Here is a 13,966-nt window from a genome sequence, read left to right as displayed (position 1 = left end):
ATCGACAAAATCTTTGATCAGAATCAGATTTATTTTTTTGCCAGGTAGGTTTCACACATACATACACGTACTAGGAATTTGCGCTGGCCTGTTGGTGTGGAGGAGAAACAAGCAGCCAGTATTACCACAACAAACATCACCCTAACAAAACCAAGACCGGGTGACAAGGGCTCTGCCTTCTCTCTCCCTAGTGCCTCTCTCTCTCCCTCCTATCTTCTAACCAGGTCCAGAGGATGCCCCACTGTCACCAGCAGACCTCCCGGAGTCCGATAGATACCCCTGTGTTCCGATAGATACCCCTGTGTTCCGATAGATACCCCTGTGTTCCGATAGATACCCCCGTGTCTGCTGTGGATGATGTAGCATGTCCGTAGAATATTCTCTCTCCTATGATGCTTTTAGCCTCTCTCACTCTGAAATGTAATTGAATGTAATTTATTGCTTTATAAATGTTCTTAGCCGGTAGACAAACATACTCCAGGAGCTCCATTGCCTTGTTGAGAGGGGTCAGGGAAGAATTTTTACAGCTCACTTATCTGGCCCCCGGGTGATACTGGTTTTTTTGCTTCCCTCTGGAATATGTAGAGAGTGGGTCGTATGCCCACCTCCCTTGTTCTCTGTAAAGCGCATTGTGTTGCCTCTGGGTATGAAATGCGCTATACAAATAAAGCTTTGATTGATTGATTGATTACCACAACAAACGACACCCTAACAAAACCAAGACCGGGTGACAAACCTATCTGCCTGTAGGAAGTGGCAAATGTTGAAGGGTGAGAATTCCTCCACATTCATGAGGACAAACATTAAAGGACTCAATAAACCTGTTTCTCCTTTCATAAATCCTTTGATTGAGGGTAAGTGAAGTTTACTGACGACAACAGGCTTCTTTAATGAATGTCTTTCACAAAGATAATGGAATGCTAATGTCTGAGCTGGTATTTATAGCAGTTATCTAAGATGGATAAGTGTACTTGTTTGAAATGTAAATTCAGCTGAAATGACAATGTTGATTTTATCAAACACACACAGTATTTTTTACTTGGTTTCATCCATCACAATGTTGCTGCGAATAAACTTAAATGGATGCAATTGTATTTAATATATCGCTACATAAAAAATATCTACATGTCAATTCTCATCATCAGCTCAAATAGAAAACATTGTGAACATTATATTCATGTAACATACGCATCAAAGTGAATGTACTGTCGGACCATCATGTCCTAAAGACATGAAATGATGCTTTAGGACTAAAGTGAAAATAATTTGGAGAGGAGAGGATGTAGATAATGTACATACTGTATGAGGTCCTTTATGAGGGGAAATCAAACCATCGATTCATGTTCAGCTAAACCTCCTCCCCTGGTTGAAGTCTGGGAGGGGGGGGGGCTTTGGGGGTTGGGGGGGGAGGGGGTTGGGGGGGGGGGGGGGGTCTCTCTGCCCAGTCAGACGTCTATAATGAAAACTCCTCCCCTTTCTACATCACAGTGAAGGAAAACACACGTATCAGCTGGTGTGTACACAGCTGTGCAGGACTACATGTGTGTGTGTGTGTGTGTGTGTGTGTGTGTCTGTCTGTCTACAAGCAGAGAGAGAAAAACAGGGTGTGGGTCTATAGGTGGGGGGACTGTGTGGGGTGTGTGCAAGTGTTGTGAGTGTGTGTACTGTATGTGTATGTGCGTGTGTGTATGTGTATGTGTGTGCGTATGTGTGTGTGTGTGTGTGTGTGTGTGTGTGTGTGTGTGTGTGTGTGTGTGGACACAGTATATGTGTGTGTGTGTGTGCGTGCGTGTGTGCGCTGGCAGTTGACTCAGTACTGCTGTCTGTCAAATCTCAAAGCCGCCATCGAGCTAGGACACGCACACATCACATGAATACCTTCTCAATAACTCACACATCTACAAGCACACGCACACAGGTGACCACATTCCTCACCAATACAACATGGTTCCTATCCCCAGTGCATCTCTCCTGAAAGAGCACAGAAAAGAGCGCGCTACAGAAAACATGAAATAAGCTACTTTTTTAAGCCTTCTCTTACATGGAAGGACCATAATGTGACTATTATTGACAGTGGACAAAGTGAGATCCTTCCTAACTACATAAAAATAAGTCATGTTGCTTAGTATTCCAAGTACATTTAGTGCATCAAACTCAGTTCGTCCTCACTACGATGAGCAGGACGCACCAATAAATGAAAGCTAGTGTCTTTACAAAATACGCTAAGACACATGCATTTCACTGAGCTCACACACACACAGACAGTGGACTCGATCTGAACCGTTTTAAAACCGACTGGATGATTCTCCGCAGTCCACAGCCGGGAGTCGTGAGCGAGAAGCCGAGTGTCCGCTACGTCTGAGTCCACTAGCTAGCAACTCAGCTGGTTAGCTCTGTCCTCCCTCTACTCCCCCTGGTAGCCCTCGTCTCCGTCCCTACCTGGCCTGTGATTGGACGGCGGGGCCCAGAGGACTTGTCCCAGCAGGGCGGTGAGGCGCGCCACGGGACGCACCACGGTTCTCCAGAACGCCGTCCTGACCGTCGCACCCAGGCGGGCCATGGTCTACTCTCGGCCGGGCCGACGCGCTCGTGGGTGTCTCGTACTATACCTCAACCACCAGGAATGAAAACGGGATGAGGGGAGGGAGAGAGAGAGAGAGAGAGAGAGAGGGACGGAGGGGGGGGGCTGGGATGGAAAGAGAGGGGGAGAGAGAGAGCATGAAGGGGTGAGGGGTGAGGAAGAGAGATGGAAAGGAAAGAGAGAGCAAGGGATGGCAGGCAGAGAGAGAGAGAGAGAGAGAGAGAAAGAGAGGCCCACGTGCATAGCTCCCCTCTCACCATGGACCAGGAATGCAGATCGCACCTACGTGAGAAAGGTTTGGCCCCCGCAGACGGCATTCCGCACCTCGCTAGCACAACCCGACTTAAACAATTAAGAGCCAATTAGCTTTGGGGACGGAGTGATCAGTCCACCAATGAGGCGTAGTGTTGACCTTTTGACCTTGCCCTCCTATTTTCATTTTCAGGTATGTCATGTAAAGTAGAAAATGATTTGGACAAAGTGTACACGGTTACGTGGAATTGGATTTGGAGACCGAGGGAACTGAGCACCGATACGAAATTAAGTTAGCTAACGAGCTTAGAGAGTACACCAGAGTTCAGAGCAATAACCTTTTCCTGGAGTGCCTTGGGAGAGAGTCTGCCTCTCTGTCTATAATACTTTGACTTCAGCTAGACTGTAGCTCAACTCCATTTCTGTACTTTGCGCAATCCCCCAGTCCTTGCACTGTATCAGTTTGGCTCAGAGGTTGATATAGCTGCTTGTTGGACCCCCAGTACCAGCTGGAGAGTAAACGTTGGATAAGGTTAGGGTCGGGCAACTGGATAGTAGCCAATACTGCCAGAGTGCCCCTTGAGCAAAGTATTGAGCCCCTCCCACTAACGGAGCACTTCAGGCTCTCAGTTATACTGGATGCGTAGGGGGATGTGTGTGTTCGTATCTCATGGTATGATATGCGAAAAAAGGTGGATTCTAAAGCCTTGCTACTAATGTTGTCTTCTCTTTCTGTACAGATTTGAAAACATGGTACAATATTTGTGACTTTTTATGGCGTTCCACATCTCTATCAGTTGGTAGAGCGGGTCGTTCGATGATCGAAGGGTCAGCGGTTCGAATCCCAGTTCCAACTGTCCACATGTCGAAGTGTCCTTGAGCAAGACACCTAACTCCAAATTGCTCCCAATGAGCAGGTTAGCACCTTGCATGGCAGCTACTGCCATTGGTGTGTGAATGTGTGTGTGAATGGGTGAATGAGAGGCTATTGTAAAGCGCTTTGAGTGCCGCTAAGGTGGAAAAGCGCTATATAAGTGTAGTCCATTTACCATTACCATTTATCTAACCAGTGCCTATCCCTCGCCAGACTGCATGATGACTCCGCCTCCTATCCCTCGCCAGACAGCATGATGACTCCGCCTCCTATCCCTCGCCAGACATCATGATGACTCTGCCTCCTAATCCCTCGCCAGGCTGCACGATGACTCCGCCTAAAATGATTGATTCTTCGGGATGTGTCGTGTCGGGATCGGGTCGCAGTGGTCACGGAAAACCCCTAACCACCTCATTTTAAAAGCTATTATTAAATGGGTACGTTTAATAGAGGAACTGCTTAGGGAATGAAATGAAGCAGCACTGATTCACAGAAAAGACCATAGTTTCATTTCCTTCTGGAGGTTAGGAATGCGATGGCGTCTGCTGTAACGCCGCCATTAGTTAAACATACACCCAGTTATGTCCATAAATCTAATGCCATAAGTCCAACCAACAATGACTTATCTTGCCCTGTCACAGGAAGTGTGACAGGAAGTCTTACATACAGGTGTTCCTGCAAACACAATGGACCAAGCCTTGATGGGAATGATAAACACGTCGACCGGTCTGACTCCTCGACATACGCAGTCGATGACCAGATCAGTCGCTGAACTAGGCCTCGGAAACATGAAAAGGTGACACACTGAAGCTGTTGAAATCCTTCTGTATACCAGCTCGTCACCAGAGTGCCATTCATGTACCGTAAACACACAACACGCATACAGTACACCAACAAACACGCGCACACACACACACACACACACACACACACACACACACACACACACAGTTTAAACAGTGCTGTGAAGATATGCAAACAGAACATTCCCATCTGTGGTCTGTGGAGATGGCTGATATGCTCAGTTATTCAAATAAGGCGTGGTTAACAGCATGAGCTACTGTACACTTTGTGTGTGTGTGTGTGTGTGTGTGTGTGTGTGTGTGTGTGTACGTACGTACAGTAGTCTGTGTCTCTGAGTGTGTACTGTAGGTCTGTGTGTGTGTGTGTGTGTGTGTGTGTGTGTGTACGTACGTACGTACAGTAGTCTGTGTCTCTGAGTGTGTACTGTAGGTCTGTGTGTGTGTGTGTGTGTGTGTACGTATGTACAGTTGTCTGTGTCTCTGAGTGTGTAGTGTAGGTCTGTGTGTGTGTGTGTGTGTGTGTGTGTGTGTACGTACGTACAGTAGTCTGTGTCTCTGAGTGTGTACTGTAGGTCTGTGTGTGTGTGTGTGTGTGTGTGTGTGTGTGTATCTGAGATACGACAGAGATTCCTAGAGATTCCGGAAGGGGAGATAAATTGAGCCTGAGCTAAAGATCAAAAACAACACTTGAGCCTTTCCTTCCCTCTGCTCATTGTTCTGGTGGAGTACTACTACTACTACTACTACTACTACTACTACTACTCGCATAGTCAGAAGCCCTGACCCCCGGCTGACATGGAACCAGGGCGCTGAGTATGGAAGCAGGGCGGTGAGTATGGAAGCAGGGCGGTGAGTATGGAAGCAGGGCGCTGAGTATGGAAGCAGGGCGCTGAGTATGGAACCAGGCCGGTGAGTATGGAACCAGGCCGGTGAGTATGGAAGCAGGGCGGTGAGTATGGAAGCAGGGCGGTGAGTATGGAAGCAGGGCGGTGAGTATGGAAGCAGGCCGGTGAGTATGGAACCAGGCCGGTGAGTATGGAACCAGGCCGGTGAGTATGGAAGCAGGGCGGTGAGTATGGAAGCAGGGCGGTGAGTATGGAACCAGGTCGGTGAGTATGGAAGCCCAGGCTGGTCAAACCTCTTACCTTGACTTGCCATCTCTAGTGTCAGTGTGACAACCATGTTTTGACACCTCGCTTAATCTGCCTCCGGCACACATTGTGTAAACTGCAACTGATCACGGTGGCAGTTGGCAGCATCGGTAGATCCTCACGGCTACTGTAAGCATGATGACGCAGATCTAGATATTTAATTATACCGACGCCGGAGCGTTTAACACAGTAAACACCGAGTTTATGGCAGCAAGAAAGAGCGGTAGATCCTAAATTCTGGAGTCAGCCGACACTGGCTTCGGTGTATCCCGTCCTGAGAACACTAACTCTATTGAGCCCACCTCAACACACAAGCACACACGCACACACGCAGACACTCACACACGCGCACACTCACACACGCACACGCGTTCCAGGTCCTGTCCTGTACAGAGTGAGCCTGAACGGCACAGCAGCAGATCGCCGTCATGCGTTTCTCACAGTGGGGTGACGATTCTGCAGCACCGGGGTCTGTCCTTGTCTTGGTGGCAGTTCTAGCTCAGTTGGTAGAGCGGGTCGTTCGATGATCGAAGGGTCAGCTGTTCGAATCCCAGCTCCGACTGTCCACATGTCGAAGTGTCCTTGAGCAAGACACCTAACCCCAAATTGCTCCCAATGAGCAGGTTAGCACCTTGCATGGCAGCTACCGCCATTGGTGTGTGAATGTGTGTGTGAATGGGTGAATGAGAGGCCATTGTAAAGCGCTTTGAGTGCCGCTAAGGTGGAAAAGCGCTATATAAGTGCAGTCCATTTACTATTTACCATTCTACTAACTAACTACATTCTAGATAGTTTGAAAATTGAAAGTACACAGTTGCGGATGTGTGGTCTCCCTTAATTGATGTCTGCTAAGCCGGATCTGTGTAACTAAGTTGAGTAATGGTTCAATTCGTTCCTCAGTTGCAGTACATCCAACCCACAACATAGAATCTAGGGTCTTTCAGTGGCAGAGCAGGCAAACAAAGAAAACCGGGGTAAACGGTCACGGTGTTTGTCATGATTCGAGATGCAAGGGATTGATTTGTCACATGCGTACAGTGTCACTGTAACTGTACAGAACATGTTCAACAGTGGTGAAATGGGGTTGCGACAACTCTCCCACAACTGTTCGAACAGCAAACGCAAAGAACCGGAACCGGACCAACGATCAGAGTTCAAGCCCAGCCGAGACGACGCGATACCCGTGCTCCACCTCTAGCTCAGTGGCCGTGTGGTTAGAGTGTCCGCCCTGAGATTGGGAAGGTTGGAGGTTCGATCCCCGGACGAGTCATAGCAAAGGCTATAAAAAATGCCTCCCTGCTTGGCACTCGGCATCAACGGTTGGATCGAGGGTAAGTCTCTGAGACATACTAGCGTCATGTCCAGACTGCCTCACGCTAAGGAATCAGGAGATAGGCCTCACGCTAAGGAATCAGGAGATAGGCCTCACGCTAAGGAATCAGGAGATAGGCCTCACGCTAAGGAATCAGGAGATAGGCCTCACGCTAAGGAATCAGGAGATAGGCCTCACGCTAAGGAATCAGGAGATAGGCTGCTGCCCTATGGCCCACTAGGCTCCTTAATGGTTCTCAAGGCTACTTACTTATGTACCTACTTACTACCTGTGATAACACTCATTCCAACTGCTCTGAGATCAGCAGAACTCCCGTTCCCCTCTACCCTACCTTGCAGCTGCTGCTGTTCCAGGGCCAGCGTCTCCAGGGTGTAGCTGCAGAACTCCAGGTTCTCCAGGGCCTGGAGCCGGGCCCCCTCGTCCTCCTCGTCCTCCTCCTCCTCCTCCAGCATGGTCCGGAGCTCCTGCGCAGTCTGGGCGTAGGCCTCCATGTCACGCTCCACCTCCTGCAGCCGGAGCAGCGCCCGGTACTCCTCCTCCCGGCGGCGCTCGCTCTCGCGCTCCTCCTCCAGCGCCGCCTCCAGCGCCGCCTCGGCCTCCAGCTGCCGCTCCATCTCCCGCTCCTGGAGGGCGGCGAGGTCGCCGAAAGCGGGCGCTCCGCCGCCTCCGTCGAGGGCGCCGACGTCCGGGGCGTATCTCGTGGCCAGCTCGCCGTCGTCGTCGTCGTCGTCGTCCTCCCCGGGGGCGTAGAAGACCGGGCCGACGGGCGGCAGGGGGTTGGCGGAGGGAGGGGCGGAGCTTTGGCGAGGGCAGGGAGGGGGCGGGCGGGGCGCCGGGCGGGCGGGTTTGTAAGGGGCCGGGGGGCGGAGGATTCTGGGGCGGGGGGGAGGGGGGCGGAGGGTCTTGCGGCGTTCCAGAGAGGAAAAGGCGGAGTTGGAGGGGGAGAAGGAGGGCAGGAGGAGGGACAGCGGGGAGTGGGAGGTGCCTCTGATGATGTCGTTCTCGCTGCTGAAGTCCAGGATGGAGAAGTGGCGAGAAATGCGGGATCGATGGCCGCCGTCGCCGCCGGCCACGTCCCTCGTGACGTCCTTAGCATCGCCTGGTCCGTACCCCCCCAGGCTCTTCTCAAACTCCAAGAGCTGCTGGGATAGCTTGGCCTCCAGGTCGCCGGCTGAGGTCGTCAGGGTGTCCAGGGTGAGCGAGGCGGGCAGGAGGCCATTCAAGCCACGCCCCTTCTCCAAGGACCGCCCCCTCCGGTCGCCGCTGACACCCATCACCAAATCGGCATCGTTGACGCTGGAGTGGCGCGTCAGCTTCTTCTGCCTATGAACCTCGACCAGGCCGAGTAGCGCCTTGCCGAGACTAGGGCCTTTTCCATTACTGGTGCCGCCCTCTGCTGGTGACCTCTTGTAATGTCCGTTTTCTTTAGACCAGGCCGGCAGAGTGCTGAGAAGGTTTAGGCAGAGAGCTCGGCTAGACTGCGGAGGCGGGGCGCCGTCGGGGGGGTAGCTAGCCCTGCTGCCACCGTTAGCGGGGTTAGCGCCGGGGCTAGCGTGACGCCGGCGGCTAAGCAACGGCAGGCTAGGCCGGGGGGGAAGCCTGGGCCTCGCCGGGGGAGCCGAGCCGGGCCTCCAAAGCCCTCGGTGGGCAGTCGGGGCGGCCGGCCTGCGTGGCTGGGCCCTGTTCCTCCTCTCTCCCGCGCTCTCCCCTCCTCCTCCTCCTCCTCCTCCTCCTCGGTCCTGAGCGCCAACCCCGGCGCCGTCCTGCGCCGGCCGCTTGCCGGCCGCCTCCCCCTGCCGCCTCCTCTCCTCGGCCCTCTCGAAGTAGTCCAGGTCCCACACCGTGTGGTCCTCCTGCGGACCCCCCCACTCCGAGCCGTACCCCGCGCCGCCGCGTTCCTGGAGGCCTGAGACGTACTCAGACGGGTAGCTGCTCTCCTCCTCCTCGTCCTCCGCCTCCTCCTCTCCCGTGGCGACGGCGCTCGTCCCGTCCGTCGCCCGCCCCCCGTCGTCCTCCATCTTGACGAAGCGGTGGGGGAAGACGCCGCGCCGGCCTCGCAGCTCGCCCTCCAGCCAGCCGTCCTCCAGGGTGCCCAGCACCCGGATGCGCTCGCCCACGTCGAAGTCCAGCTCTCCCGCCTCCATCGCCCGGAACTCGTACAGCGCCACCCCGTGGACCCCGCCTTCTTCCTCCTCCTCCTCCTCCTCTTCCTCCCTGTGCTCCTCCGCCTCATGTTCAAACACCTCCTCCTCCCCCTCCTCAACCCCATAGTTCAAAGGTTCGGGGTCGTAGTTCAAAGGCTGGGGGTCGTAGCTCGTCAGATGGGGCTCGGTGTCGTGCGTGGACCTCAGCGGCCCCAGGAGCTCCACGAAGCCCTCGGGGAACGTCCCCCTCCGCCCGCCCAGCTCCCCCTGGAACCAGCCGGGCTCGGGGAGGCCCGTGATGGTGATGAGGTCCCCCTCGCGGAAGTCCAGCTCCTCGTGGAGCTGCGCGTGGAGGCCCATGAGGGCGCGGGCCTGCCCCAGGGCGTGGGGCGGGAGCTCGGAGGCCTGCGCCTGGGCCGAGCGCTCCGACAGCTGCCTGGAGCGCCCCGAGAGGTGGAGCTCCTTGACGCAGGAGGCGGGGAAGTGGCCGCGGGCGCCGCGGGAGTCGCGGCCGCGCCGCCACGCCCCGGCCGGGTCGCCTCCGCCCTCGCCTGCGACCACGTCACCTGGGGAGACGAAGGGCGGGGGGCGGGGTTAGTCGACAGGACTGCTACTCCTCCTCCTCCTCATCATCATCATCATACACTTTACCTAGTGCATTCAATCCTAAAACGGATTTATTTACCATAAATGTATTTATTTAACCATATGTTTCAGATTCAACGTCATGTCAAAGTTACCGACACTGTTGCATCATGGTTGTAATGTCATGACAACCTTGACTACAATGTCACTTTTAATGTGAAAGTAAAAAATGTTTTGGACAATTCATAAAATAGGAGTAGGAATAAGCAGAGAAGAGCAGGGTAGAGTGTTAGAGAGATATGCGAGTGTGTGAACGAGGGATGAGTGTAGGTGCAGGTGTGTGTGCGAAGGAGGATTCTTTTTTTAGGAGATGGAGATCAAACTTAGTATTTTTTTCAGAGGTTGAAAGTAAACCTTCACTAAAATCAACTACTAATCTTCCTTAGAACATTATGCCTTTGTCACGATTCTGAAAGATAAACAATACACAATGTTATCTATCAAATATGTTTCGGAGGGAGTTATATACTGTGGGTGTCCAAAATGATTTTGATTCCTATATGACACCACAAAAATGTCATTGTTGACCCTCTCACTCTACAGGGACCAGCATGACAAAAGCACCCCAGTATTAATTACAGCCCTTTAGCTGAACGGGAATCATTCGCCTCTAGTCTGCTACTATAACATCCAGAGATGGAGGGAAATGGAATGTCCTCCGAAGGTCAAAAAGGTCACATTCCAGAGATCACAGACTCCGCCTCCCATTGTGTCTAGACCATAAAGTGGGGCACCGCCGCTGTGGAACATAACGTTGCACAGGAAACAACATTTCAACTATCAGACGACCAATGTGCGGCTTTCAGTATGATCCAGGAAATGTTATTTCGTCGGTACATGTCCTCTATCTGTGTTTTTGTAAATAATGGTATGATGGAGAAAAGCAAATGACGTGTAGAAAAAAAAATAATCGGTTGAAAGTAACATACAGTAATGTAAATAATTTTTCAAATGATTATCAAAATCTGACCACAAAAACTGAACTAAATTTGGATGACAATGGCCGTAATCAATGTAGATCACATGCCAAATAAAAAATATCACTTTGAACTGGGTTGTATCCGGCACTTTCAAAGTGAAAAACAAGTTAAGCGTAAGATTTGTAATCTACAGTAGATATGGTCGCGCTTCTATTTTGGCCAATGTACTTGGAAAACAGGTGTACTGTACTGTATATGGAGCTAATAACACAGGTGTACTGTACTGTATATGGAGCTAATAACACAGGTGAACTGTACTGTATATGGAGCTAATAACACAGGTGTACTGTACTGTATATGGAGCTAATAACACAGGTGTACTGTACTGTATATGGAGTTAATAACACAGGTGTACTGTACTGTATATGATGCTAATAACACAGGTGTACTGTACTGTATATGGAGTTAATAACACAGGTGTACTGTTCTGTATATGGAACTAATAACACAGGTGTACTGTACTGTATATGGAGTTAATAACACAGGTGTACTGTACTGTATATGGAGTTAATAACACAGGTGTACTGTACTGTATATGGAGCTAATAACACAGGTGTACTGTACTGTATATGGAGCTAATAACACAGGTGCACTGTACTGTATATGGAGTTAATAACACAGGTGTACTGTACTGTATATGGAGCTAATAACACAGGTGTACTGTACTGTATATGGAGCTAATAACACAGGTGTACTGTACTGTATATGGAACTAATAACACAGGTGTACTGTACTGTATATGGAACTAATAACACAGGTGTACTGTACTGTATATGATGCTAATAACACAGGTGTACTGTACTGTATATGGAGCTAATAACACAGGTGTACTGTACTGTATATGGAGCTAATAACACAGGTGTACTGTACTGTATATGGAGCTAATAACACAGGTGTACTGTATATGGAGCTAATAACACAGGTGTACTGTACTGTATATGGAGCTTATAACACAGGTGTACTGTACTGTATATGGAGCTAATAACACAGCTGTTCTGTACTGTATATGGAGCTAATAACACAGGTGTACTGTACTGTATATGGAGTTAATAACACAGGTGTACTGTACTGTATATGGAGCTAATAACACAGGTGTACTGTACTGTATATGGAGCTAATAACACAGGTGTACTGTACTGTATATGGAGCTAATAACACAGGTGTACTGTACTGTATATGGAGTTAATAACACAGGTGTACTGTACTGTATATGGAGCTAATAACACAGGTGTACTGTACTGTATATGGAGCTAATAACACAGGTGTACTGTACTGGATATGGAGCTAATAACACAGGTGTACTGTACTGTATATGGAGTTAATAACACAGGTGTACTGTACTGTATGGAGTTAATAACACAGGTGTACTGTACTGTATATGGAACTAATAACACAGGTGTACTGTACTGTATATGGAGCTAATAACACAGGTGTACTGTACTGTATATGGAGCTGATAAAACAGGTGTACTGTACTGTATATGGAGCTAATAACACAGGTGTACTGTACTGTATATGGAGCTAATAACAGAATAGAACACTGTTTTGATCAAGAGAACACAAAGAGAAAGATGAGAAGAGAATCAGCAGGAGAACCAGACATCTCATCAGAATGAAGTTTCCTACTACACCTGATGAGACTACTGACCTCTAGAGGGTGTCTGGGTCCTGGGCAGCTAGAGAGCTTCGCTCAATGAAAAGGGAACCAACAGAAACTCCAAATATAGATCAAAGCTATGTGTATTCAAAGAGAGGACATTGTGTGGCCTTGGGAGGATGATTTGCCTCTACACAAAGCAGCCAACTCAAGATATTTGACATCCTGCATTACAAAAGTACGTCACTTCAAAATGACGTTGATTACGAACTGCTAGGATTGCTTTATGTAGATGATAGTGGGGGGAATCATGATCCAACTTTAATCGTATTTGGAGTTCTGAGAAAGGCCTAAAGGAGTCATCGTTCTAGAAATTAGAGACTAGATGCTACATCTACCACAAGGGACCCCCCTCCCCCCCCCTCCACACACACCACTACACTGAAACAATAAACAACGCTTTACCTGGGTACACTGACATTAAGATCCTTTCAACAAGTAGCGTTAGGCTGAGTGGAAAAATATGACTTGTTAGATGGTTAACTGCTACAGCAGGACAATATTACTTACTGGATTACGTGTGTGTGTGTGTGTGTGTGTGTGTGTGTGTGTGTGTGTGTGCGTGTGTGTGTGCGTGTGTGTGTGTGTGCGCGTGTGTGCGCGTGTGTCCCGTACCTCTCTTGAGGGGGAGGTTGCCAGGTTCTGCGGTGCTGAAGTCATTGATACACACAAAGAGAATGTCCCCTGGTTTGGTGCTGGGGATGGTGACCGCCTCCACGAAGGTGGAGGGAAACTGGCCTGGAAACCAGGGAGGAGGAGGAAGAGGAGGAGGAGGAAGAGGAGGAGGAGGAGATGAATATAAGGGTAGAGAAGAACATAGAATAAGGCATAAATAGAATCATCATGTGTGAAGATTAAAATCATTTGTGTGAATATAGAGAGATAATGTAAAAAAAGATGTATGAAGGCCTTTTTAACCCTGTGTAGCAAAAGTGCTATTCGAATAAAGATACAAACTTTTGGTTGACCTATGACCTCGGCCGCTCCCTCACCTGTGACCCCGTCCTTGTTGCCGAGCAGCCAGAACTCGTCCACGACGCTGAGCACCTCGATGACATCGCCGGTGAAGAGGGGCAGCTCCTCCGAGACGCTGGGGAGGAACTCAAACACGGCCCGGACCACCGAGCCCGGCTCCATCACTCCCTCCCTGGACAGGGGGGGAGAGGGAGGAGGGGGGGGGGAGAGAGGGGGGGAGAGAGGGGAAAGAGAGAGGAGAGAGAGAGGAGAGGGGGGGGGAGAGGGGGGAGAGAGAGGGGGAGAGAGAGGGGAGAGAGGGGGAGAGAGAGAGGAGGGGGGGGGGGGGAGAGAGGGGGGGAGAGAGGGGAGAGAGAGAGGAGAGAGAGAGGAGGGGGGGGGGAGAGGGGGGAGAGAGAGAGGAGAGGGGGGGGAGAGGGGGGAGAGAGAGGGGGAGAGAGAGGGGAGAGAGGGGGAGAGAGAGAGGAGGGGGGGGGGGGGGAGAGAGGGGGGAGAGAGGGGAGAGAGAGAGGAGAGAGAGAGGAGGGGGGGGGAGAGGGGGGAGAGAGGGGGGAGAGAGAGGGGGAGAGAGA

General features: G+C 50.8%; 1 protein-coding gene across 1 annotated transcript in view; it reads right to left on the bottom strand.

Moving 5' to 3' along the window:
* The window catches only part of dnmbp (dynamin binding protein), a gene marked incomplete at its 5' end in the record, with an annotated part of 40,870 nt that extends 27,314 nt beyond the window's left edge, over positions 1 to 13,556 (bottom strand). Inside the window, 3 exons of the mRNA XM_084459750.1 lie at positions 7,326 to 9,704; positions 13,035 to 13,157; positions 13,412 to 13,556. Coding sequence (XP_084315876.1) covers positions 7,326 to 9,704; positions 13,035 to 13,157; positions 13,412 to 13,556 — 2,647 coding nt within the window. The remainder of the gene's footprint in view (positions 1 to 7,325; positions 9,705 to 13,034; positions 13,158 to 13,411) is intronic.
* Between the last annotated feature and the right edge of the window lie 410 nt (positions 13,557 to 13,966).

Source organism: Borostomias antarcticus (genome assembly GCF_949987555.1).
Source record: "Borostomias antarcticus genome assembly, chromosome: 29".
Classification (NCBI taxonomy): Eukaryota; Metazoa; Chordata; class Actinopteri; order Stomiiformes; family Stomiidae; genus Borostomias; species Borostomias antarcticus.
The sequence above is the reverse complement of the archived record's forward strand: the minus strand, read 5'-3'. Positions and strand labels throughout refer to the sequence as shown.